This window comes from Myodes glareolus, chromosome 17 (assembly GCF_982192425.1).
Source record: "Myodes glareolus chromosome 17, mMyoGla1.1, whole genome shotgun sequence".
In the NCBI taxonomy this organism is placed as follows: Eukaryota; Metazoa; Chordata; class Mammalia; order Rodentia; family Cricetidae; genus Myodes; species Myodes glareolus.
The window spans coordinates 51,432,527-51,443,839 of NC_142042.1; the positions used below are offsets into that span (position 1 = coordinate 51,432,527).

Below are 11,313 nucleotides of genomic sequence, written 5' to 3' on the forward strand. Positions count from 1 at the left end.
GTTGATAGTATTATTCATTATGACTTTTTCAGACATCCTTAACATTATGTTATCCTCATTATTCTGTATTTATCTCCATCTTATTCCCTAATTAGAGTTCTCATTTTTCCCCATTTCTCTTATCAGGTCGTTTGTACCCTACTATACCATTTTCTATCTCTCCCCTACCCTATGACCCCAGAAGTGGTCCCCTTTTAACTTCCTAGTTTTTGCTTTTACATAGGATATCTCTATACTTCTGGAAATTTGGAGCTAGAAGTCTCCAATGAATGAAAACATACAATGTTTGCCTTCCTTGATCTGGGTTTTATCACACAATAGGATCCTTTCTAGTTCTATCCATTTACATTCAAAGTTCATAATTTTATTTTTCTTCAGCTGCTGAATAGTATTGCATGATACATAAGTACCAAATTTTCATTATCCATACATCAGTTGAAGGGCACTTAGGTTGTTTCTATTTCTGCCCATTGGGATAAAGCAAAAATGTACATGGATAAAAAGAGTTTATGTCAAGACCTCTAGGCATATGACAAGGAGTGCTATGTCTAGGTCAATGGTAGATTTGCTTCTATCATTCTGTGAGTTCTCCACACTGGTTTTCATAGTGGTGATATCCACAAAGTTATCAGGTTCTTTTCTCTCCTGTACCATCTTATGCCTTCCAGTATTTGCTGTCCATGTTTCTATTGATCTTTGCCATTCTGGTTGGAGTAAATTGCAATCATAAATGTGTTTTTATTTGTCTCCCAGTAATTGTTGAGCTAGAACCTTTTCTGTGATTTTTCTTGGCCAATTTTGAGCCTTTGTTTAGGATTCAGGCTCATTTCTGAATAGGTCACTTGTTTTAGTGATTCATTACTTTAGTTCTTTTATGCTGTCAATATTAATCCCCGTCAAATGTGTATATAGCAAAGATTCTCTACTATTATATGGTTTTATCTTCAGTAAATTGATTGTTTCTTTATCTGTAAAGAAACTTTTGTTTTGCTAAGTACTGAAAATGGATACTATAAAGTAATCCCACACTAGCTCAGAATTGAGTATTAAAAGGGTTACTTATATAAGGTTAGACTCACAGATCACAGTCCTCTGCACAGATGGGAAACAGAAATGGAATTCAGCAACTGGGAGAGAGAAAGCACAAGCTTTATGACTGCATTTATAGTAAAAGAGACCACATCCAAGTGGGCTGCTATCTTAATTGCTATTGGCTGAAGGAGTTCCCACAACACCTCCCCATTTTGTCTAAATAAGAGAGTTCTAAGCCTAATACAAAACTATATACAATTAGAACAAATAGCAAGTATAAAACTTAGAATTATAATCAGCATAAACAATATCAAGCAAGAAACATATGTTAAATGCTTCAATAATTATCCTATCCTAAGGAGTCTAAGTCTTCTATTAAAAATAGTTTAACCAAGTCATGAGAGGGAAGTAACTACAGCTATCTAGCCTTCAACTGCACTGAAGACCTGTAAAGGGAAATAATATTATTTGAGTAAACAGGAAGCACAATCAAGTGACTTTCAAATTGTGCAATAAATGACAGAGACAACTGGCTACCTTGGTAATCACCAAAAGTCTCATATGCAATGTTGGAGCAACCAAATTTGGCTAAAGCCTAAAGTAACTGACAGATCATTTTCAAAGGCAGGAAATTTTTTTAAAAACCATCTTACCCTATCTTGACAAGATTTGACAGTCTTTATTCTTGTATCCTGCTTGTCCTCTCAAAACACTGTGCATTTTGTCAGTGGTTGAGTCATGGGCAGTTTCTTGCCCAAATGCCAGTTTTGCCAAAAAGAAAACAAGCACTAAGTGGAGTGTCTTTGGTGCTTAACATTCTCTCAGGAATAGATTTATGCTGCCAGGAGCAATTGTGTCTCACATCAACAGAACCCTAAGTTATTTAAATGCCATCTTCTACAGTTCTATGAAGTGGTTGAAGACTAACTATCTATGCAGAATGCAATCCCTATGCATCTAAGAACCTGATTAGTTTAACTAAATATGGAACTATGGACCTATAATTCTTAATACTTATATAGTTTAAAGATTAAGACTTCATATTCAAACAATTTTTAAACAACTGTGGAGAAAATTAAGATAATGACCTCAAAATGTAAAAAAAAAAAGTGTATCTTGATCAAAGGTAGAAATGCATAGTACAATATGATAAATATATCCTGAAATTGTATCAATATACAAAATGTTTTAAGCAGAGGTAGAAGCATGCATGCATACAACATAAAAAATAATGTTTCCTAGGTGTACAAATATTATAAACAGAAATAGGAGCATATTTAATATAATTTGAATTTGTATCAATATACAAGAATCTATTTTTTTGTTTTATCCTGCATGTTTATCGCATCATTCAGAACAATATGGTATTTTACAGATGGCAGTGGATTTTTAATTTTCCTAGTGAGACATGTCCTCCAGAGTGACTGGGCATGACTGGACCAACTTTGATTTGGGGACCTGTGAGAGCCCCCAAAGGAGATTCCCAATGGTATCAGGTTGCCTTACCTGTCTTTTATTTACCTACATTCATTGGTGCAATGTTGGCCTTTGCCACATCTTCTACATGATTCAGAAGATTGAGACCTTCTATTTTTGCCATTCCCAGAGGAAACATTATTTCTAGGAATGCCTTGTCTACAATCTCTTCTCAAATGTCCACTTCTATGACAATTAAGACATTTGGCATTTTGGTGTGTCCTCATACCTTTGGAAATTGCTTCTACTACCTAACTCTCAGAATTATATTCAAATATCTCATTGTTCATTGTATACAGAATCCATTCATCCATTGGTGCTGATCTAACCTTTAAAGGCCCAAGTGTCTTTTTGCATTCTACTTTGGCATTTTCAAAGGTCAGAAATTCAATAATTACTCATCTAGTTTTAAGATCTATCACTTCTATTTGTACAACCTTATTTAATCTTTGTTTAAAAAAATCACTAAAGGTTTCTCTTTGGCCTTATTTAACCCTAATATATGATTCAATTCTTTTTTCTAGTATGACACAGGGAGAACGTGTGTTCATCGCAAAAAGCTTGATCCTGTGCATCAGCATAAATACCCTTGCCAAGAATTTGATCTTGGGAAGCCTTAAATCCTTTTATTTTTCCCTGTTCTAAAATTTTTGCTTCTTCTCACCACTAGTAGTTCCACAGTAGTTTTGGTCAATGTTGCAAGAACACTAAAACAAATTGAAGTCAATCATGTGGGGTTTCCTCATTACTGAAATTCCATGCCTTTACCATCTCCCTAACACATGTTGAAAGCAAGTAATAAGATACTACTGCTTGTTTAATTTCTTTTAGATCATTCATACCTATAGGTCACCATCTTCATTCTTTGGATCCTTTTGGGAATTTAGAAACTGATGGTTTTTCAGAGGTGATTACAGAGTTGGAAGCTAAAACCTTTGGTAAGTTATCTCTGACTCTGACATATTCAAATCCTGTTCTTAGACCTTCACTCCATGTTTATTAGCTCCGATAATTTCCTCAATTGTTTCAACTGATTTTTACTACTGTCTTTTCTAGAGCTTGAGAGTTTTGGCCTGTATGCATTTTTCTAGTGATCTCATTGATGCACCTAGCCTCTGTTCCTCATTCTGCACTTCTAATTCCAAGGTATGAACTTTTTCCTTTAAAGATGACATTTCATCCTTGGACATTATTTGGATAGCATGCAGTTTACCTTTCTGGAGACATACTCTATCTGCTAACGTATCATAATTTTTTTAACAGATTTTGATTGTCAAATTCAACAATATGAATTATTTCAAATAATTTCTCAGTGCCCTTTGACATGGATTAAATTTTTTCTGTCAAATTAATGTTATCCTTTTCAATTGTATTAATTTTTCAGCTAACTTTTGATTTTTGGTGGTATTAATCCTGTCAGCTAGCTGTTCATTATTTGTCTATAAAGACTGGAATATTAATAAAAATGCCTCATTCTTGTTCTGCTATCAAATCATTTTCTTAAGGATGCAATATGAAAAACAAAGCTATATCCCAATAGCCAGTAAATGGATGATCAGAGAAACCATATAAGCCTTGCAGAACACCATTCACAGTTTGAACAAAAATGTTATTAAATTCCTGAAAGGTGATATTATCTTCAATTGAATAACTTTCTAATTTATTAATTTACTTAACTCCATTAGATTTCAATAAATTATTGTAGATGTAATAATCTTATTGGCCAGCAGGTGTCATGGTTGCAGATGCGTGGTGGAGAGATCAGCAGCAGAGTGAACAGTCCCATATAGCTTTGGTTCCATGCATTGGTGCCTGCTTTAACACTGACAAATATACTTTGCTTGACAAATTTAGAGCAATTAAATCAATTCTGTACATGGAAAGAGTCTTTTGGTGGCCAGAATATCAAGGATCCCAGAGCTCGCAAGTAAGAAACACAAACTAGAAGCTGTACAAGTCACCATACATCAGGGAAAGTAGAGGAGGTGGGAGTTATTCAGAAGCCCAGGAAATTACCAAGTCACCATATGGTAGCTCCGCTGTGGTGAGGTTTTTGCAAAAAAAAAAAAAATTGCTTAGTGGTGAAATCAAGCCAGGCGAGCATAGTTGGGAGTCCTTCTGGGCCATGAACCTTTTGGGTCTTTTGAGCCTATCCTGGGAGGTGTAGAGTTGGGGTCCATGAGGGTGCCAAATGAAGATGAATGCTATAAAGTAATCACACACTAACTCAGAATTGAGCATAATAAAGTTTTATTTATTTAGAAATAGTCTCACAGATCACAGTCCTCTGCAAGAATTGGGAATAAGAACTGAATCAAGCAGCTGGGAAAAAGAGAGCCTAAGCATTATGGCTGCATTTATAGTAGAAGAGGCCACACCCAAGTGGGTTGATAAAGGCTGTTGACTGAAGGATTTTCCACAGCAAAGTAACACCTGGCGACTGTTGGCCTTTATGTTGTTAATTTGTGCTCTCAGTGGTACTCTGTATCTTAATAATTATGGCTTGGAATTTCTTTCCATAATCTCTCAGATTCTTTTTCGTTTTGTTTTTTGAGACAGAGTTTTTCTGTGTAGCTTTGGCTATCCTATAACTCATTCTGTAGACCAGGCTAATCTTGAACTTACAGAGATCTTCATGAATCTGCCTCCTGATGCCTGGGATTAAAGGCATGTGCCACCACAACCAGGCTGGCAGAAAGGTTTAAGTGACAGAGGAGATAGAGTACTCCAGGAGCCAAGGACTTCTGAATCAACTAAACAAGTACATATGAGCTCATAGAGACTGAAACAGCACTTACATGGCCTACAGTGACCAGGAACAAGTCCTCTTCATATATATTATAACTATTAGTTTAGTATATTATATTTTTCCTCATTGTGAAAGAAAATGGGTCTATGGTTTTTGTACCTGTGCTTGGTAGTTTTTTCCTACTGTTGGTTTTCCAAGTTTAACTTCAAAACAGTAGTCTTTACTTTACCTTATTGTATCTTATTCTTGTCATGTTTAGTTATTATCTCTTAGAAGACTTTTCTGTTCTAATGAAAGACAGAAAGAGAGTAGGTCTTCCGAGGAAGGAAAGTAGGGAAGAATGGGAGTGGAAGAGGAAGGGAAAACTATAATCTTGATATAGTATATGATAAAAGATCCATCTTCAATAAAAGGAAAATATCTTTATATATCTAAAACTTCTATAGTGGTAGGTTTCCATATGATGTTTTCAAAAAGCCTTCAGTGTAGGTTGTCACTCCCCTATTCTTTCCATTTTTCTGCCCACCATCCCCTCCCCCATTTAAAGCTCCCATTCTATTTTCCTTTTATCTAGTTATAACTATATTATATTTATTTTCTTTGGAAGAATGTACACTCCTGCCTGATCCTTTTTTAATTGTCAAATCACTGTGTCTATTCATAGGAAGCATGCACATTTAAGCTTAAAGTCAAACATCCACATGTAAGAGAAAATATATAATGATTATATTTGGGACTGGGTTACCTTGCTCAGGATGATGGTTTCTAATTCCATCCATTTAGCTGCAAATTTCATTTTTCTTGAGAGCTGAATAATACTATATTGTGTAAATATGTCATGTTTTCATTATCTACTCATCAGATGATGAACATCTAGGCTGTTTCCCGTTTCTGGCTCTTGTGAATACTACAGCAGTGACCATGGATGATAATCAAGTATCTCTACAGTAATATATAGAGTTCATTGAGTATATACCCATGAGTGATGGACTGACTCTTGAAGTAAATTGATTTTCAGCTTAATAAATTGGAGAAAATATCTACAAAACATTTATGTTGTTAAGGATGCTATCCCAAATATATCAAGAACTCATCTCAATAGCAAGGAAATAACCTAATTCTAAAAGGAGGAAGACCCTGAATAGACATTTTCAAAAAAGAATATAAATTTACTAAAGAATATAAAAATATTTGATCCATTACTTATGAAGAAATGCAAACTAAAATATTACTGAGTTGATTTTATCAAAAACAGAATAGATAAGCCATATTGTCAATAATAGCACTTCAATATTCATTGTAGCATTATTCTTAGTTATTTAAGGTACATACTCACTGAAAATGTCTGGAAAAAAATGAAACTTTAAAAGTTATGTGCTGTGATATTTAATTAATTATGTTATTCAATCTTTTAAAAGAATTAAATCTGCCATTTGTAACAAAATTTTTAACTTTGAAGATCTATTAACTGAAATTAACAAGGCACAGATTAACAAATAATGCAAGATCTCACTTATAGGCAGAATCTAAAATATTTGAACTCATAAAAGTAGATGGTTATCTTTTGGTTTTATTGAAAATAGAATCCTTTCTCATACAATGTACCCTGATTATTGTTTCTCCCCACACACACAACTTCCACTCCTCCACCTTTACTTCCCCTCTGTATTCAGTCTCTTTCTGTCTATTATGATAAAAGAACAGGTATCTAAAAGATTTAGATAGCTAAATGTGACAAAATTAAATATATTAATGAAGCAAAAACTATCGTGTTGAAGCTATCATGTTTAAACAGGGGAAGAAAGGATTTAAGAGATGTTGGTCAACCATACAAACTTATAGTGAGAAAGAATGACTTCAGAGCTTATCTCTACAACATAGTGTCTACAATTCATAACACTGTATTGTACTTTGAAAACAATTTATATCAACAGAAAATCAAAAGATTCTGTCTATCCACAGGTCCTACATCCTGACAATGATGCCTTTATGAGTTTCATCATATGAAACAGGCAACAAATCAAACAGGGAAATATCACAGAAGAGGGGGTAGAAAGAAACAGAAACAGTGGACTACAGTAAAAATAAAAGGGGGTTACAGAAAAAACAGGGAAGTTTCACATATGAGTTCACTCCAGTTGGATCAGCTTGCACAGGATAATCAAAATCTCAAGCCAGACAAAGTACAAAGAAAGGTGGGCATGAGGACACATCTCCAACAGAAGCACTGGTGCCTAATATTGGGCTCTGGGAGAGTTGTGTGACTTCTTGTAGGCAAACCATATTCCAGTGGGTTCCCACACACTCAAGAATATAGGAACAGCACATTAGACTTAATTTTAAAAAAAACTGAGAAAACTAAAGCTGTATAGGTAGAGAAAGAGAAAGCATCTGGGGAGGTTTGAGAAGGGAGTGGTATGATTCGAATGTATTATACAAATCTCAAAATTAATTTTAATAAGTAAAAGATGATAGATAGATAGATAGATAGATAGATAGATAGATAGATAGATAGATAGATAGATAGACAGACAGACAGACAGATAGATAGATAGAAGATAAACATGACTTGTGATTTTCAGTTTTGAGTAATATCTTCAAAGGAACTGGGACTTAGCAACAACTTGTTCAAATGATACTGTTTTAGATATTTACCCATTTCTTTTCCCTGTTTTTGAGGCCATTGAAAGCTGTGTAGAACTCTACATCATTCCATTCTATGGTGGTGATCTCATTGTTCTGCATCCCAGCAAAAGCATAAATCAGATGAGTACACAGGCAAGGGTCGATGTTATCAGGTGTGAAACGCCCTAGGCCTGGCCGATACTGGGCCCAGTTGGAGAAGTAGCATACCAGTTTGTAGGCAGACCCTGTGGTGGTCAAAAATAAGAATGATGGTCCAGTATAGATATCACTGAACTATGATGAATGTTTGGACTTTGCTTATTCCCCCACCCATCCACCTCATAAGTCTGATCTCCAGCTGGAGGTGACTAGTTGAGCACTCCTGTAGACGAGTTAAGAAATGTTTTTCTTTTTTTTTTTTGAGAGTTTGAAAAATCTTAGACTTCTAAGATGCAATACTCATAGTTCCTCAAGTTCAGTGGTCCCATGAAGCTCAGTGAATGAGAATTTAAGAAGCCTTAGGTAGTCAAGCTATAGAGTATAGTAGTAGCGGCTGAGCTAAAAGTCTACCCCTCCACAAAACAAACCCATTTCTCTATATATATATATTGTATTTTATCTCTTGTTTCATTTCCAAAATAGAGTAACACTGGGGTGTTGCTGAATATTTGTACATTGTCTGAAGTTGTGTCACTGTGATTGTTTTCATTAAAAAAAAAATTGAATTGCCGAAATATAGACAGGAAAGGAAAGGCAGGACTTCTGGACAGAGAGAGAAACTCAGGTCCTTAGAATCTACCTGCAAGAGTGACGCCAGTGAGTTGAGGAATAGGTCAGGCGTACAGGAGGGGAGACAGGTAAAAGCCACATAGTAGAATGTTGATTAATAAACACAGGTTAATTGAAGTTTTAGAGTTAGTTGGTAACAAGTGTAAGCTAAAGGCCAAGCTCCCATAATTATTAATAAATCTCAGTGGCATTATTGTTATTATTTCCTCAAAGAAAAGAAGTCCGGCAGGCCGGAAGGTCGCCACATGGGAGTGCAGGGCACCTTAGGCTTCTGCTGCAGGGCCTTCTTTGTTCCACACGACCCTGCCCTCCCCCTAAGTTCACCCTTTTATCTGCGGGGTCCTTGGACTACCAGGCGTCCCTGTTTCTGTGCTGAGGAGTTCCATCCAGACGGGTGAGTGTGTGCCATCCCGAGGAGGATAGTCTGGGAAGGGAGCACAGGGCTCCCTCAGCTCCTGCTACAGGGGCTTCTTTGTTCCACATGACACTGCATCCTCCAAGCCTGCCCTATTGTCTGCAAGGACCTTGGCCCAGTAACAGTTCCTGTTCCTACACTAAGGCTATCCACCCAGAGGGGTGAGTGTCTGTTGGCCTGCAGACAGATAGGTCCCCGGAAGGGACTGCAGGGCACCTTCAGCTTCTGCTGCAGGGTCTTCTTTGCTCCACGTGACCCTGCCCTCCCTCCAAGTTTGCCCTGCTGTCTGCGGAGGTCCTTGGACTACCAGGAGTCTCTGTTCCTGTGCTAAGGAGATCCATCCAGACTGCTCCTAGGCCCAGGAACAGTTCCTGCTCCTGCACTAAGGCTATCTGCCCAGATGGTCAGTCACAGCAAAGACTGGACCAAGACACCAAGACTCTCCTGGCTGCATTTGAAGGAAGAGATGTGCAGGTGTCAATGCAAGAATTCCTCCAACACACCGGACTGAGCCCCCCAAGGTCCAAATGAGGAGCAGAAGGAGGAAGAACATGAAAAAGGAAATCAGGACCGCGAGGGGACTGATCTAATGAGAGTTCACCAAGGTCAGTTGGACTGGGACTGAACAAGCACGTGATCCAACCAGATTCTCTGAATGTAGCCGGATTCTCTGAATGTGGCTGGCCTGGAGCCTTTCTGAAAAGCCATTGACAATGACACTGGAACTTGTTTCCTCTGCATATACTGGATTTTTGGGATCCAGTCTGTTTGGATACTCACCTTCCTGGACCTGGAGGGAGAGGGGAGGAACTTGAACTTTCCACAGGGCAGGAAACCCTGACTGCTCTTAGGGATGGAGAGGGAGGAGGAGAGGGAGTAGGGGGAGTGGGAGGGTGTTGGGAGGAGGGGCGGAAATGGAAACTTTTATAATTTAATAAACTTTGAAAAAAAAGAAAAAAAAAGAATTCCTCCAACAACCTGAAAGGCAACATGACATCACAAGAATTCAGGGATCATGCAACAAGAAGAATTGAACACCCTACTCCAGAAGAAGTAGAAGAAATCGACTTTAAATGGAACATTATGAAAATAATAAAGGACCTTAAACAGGATGTGGAAAAACTGCTGTAAAGAAATGGAGATGGCAAACAAAAAGGTAGAGGAAATGAATAAAAATCTCAAAGATAGCCAAGAAAGCCAAGAAAAAGCAATCAAACAGGTAATTGAAACAGTTCAAGACTTGAAAAATGAAATGGAGATAATGAAGAAAACACAAACTGAGGGACGGCTGGATATGGAAAATCTGGGTAATCGACCAGGAACTACAGAGACAAGCATAACCAACAGAATACAAGAGATAGAAGAAAGAATCTCAGACACTGAAGATACTAGAGGAAATAAACTCATTGATTAAAAAAAATAACAAATCCCCTTTCCCCTGGCTAGCAGCGCAGAGGCCGCACGATGCCTGGAGTTTCTGTAAAAGACGGTAACCAGCAGGAGTTGATCAGAGCTCTGGCAGCCTTCCTCAGAAAGTCCGGGAAGCTGAAAGTCCCCGAATGGGTGGACACAGTCAAGTTGGCCAAACATAAAGAGCTTGCCCCCTATGATGAGAACTGGTTCTACACACGAGTTGCTTCTACAGCACGGCACCTGTACCTGCTTGGTGGTGCCGGGGTTGGTTCCATGACAAAGATCTATGGAGGACGGCAGAGAAACGGTGTCAGGCCCAGCCACTTCAGCAGAGGCTGCAAGAGTGTGGCCCGCCGCATTCTCCAAGCCCTGAGGGGGCTGAAAATGGTGGAAAAGGACCAAGATGGGGGCCGCAAACTAACACCTCAGGGACAGAGAGATCTGGACAGGATTGCCGGACTGGTGGCAGCTGCCAACAAGAAGCGTTAGAACAAACGATGCTGGGTTAATAAATTGCCTCATTCATAAAAAACAAATCCAACAAATTCTTAGTACAAAACATCCAGGAAATCTGGAACACCGTGAAAAGACCAAACCTAAGAATAATAGGTATAGAAGAAAGAGAAGAATTACAGCTCAAAGGCCCAGAAAATCTACTCAACAAAATTATGGAAGAAAACTTTCCCAACCAAAAGAAGGATATTCCTATGAAGGTACAAGAAGCATACAGAACACCAAATAGACTAGATCAAAAAAAAAAAAAAAAGCATCCCCTCGCCATAAAATAATCAAAACACAAAACATACAGAATAAA

General features: G+C 37.7%; 1 protein-coding gene across 1 annotated transcript; it reads left to right on the plus strand.

The window, feature by feature from the left end:
- The first annotated feature begins 10,545 nt into the window (after positions 1-10,545).
- Positions 10,546-11,010, plus strand: LOC125405575 (uncharacterized). The gene is given in 2 exon segments (XM_048442161.3): positions 10,546-10,719; positions 10,722-11,010. Coding segments are annotated over 2 exon segments (456 nt in total). The 5' UTR covers positions 10,546-10,550; the 3' UTR covers positions 11,009-11,010.
- Positions 11,011-11,313: the final 303 nt, after the last annotated feature.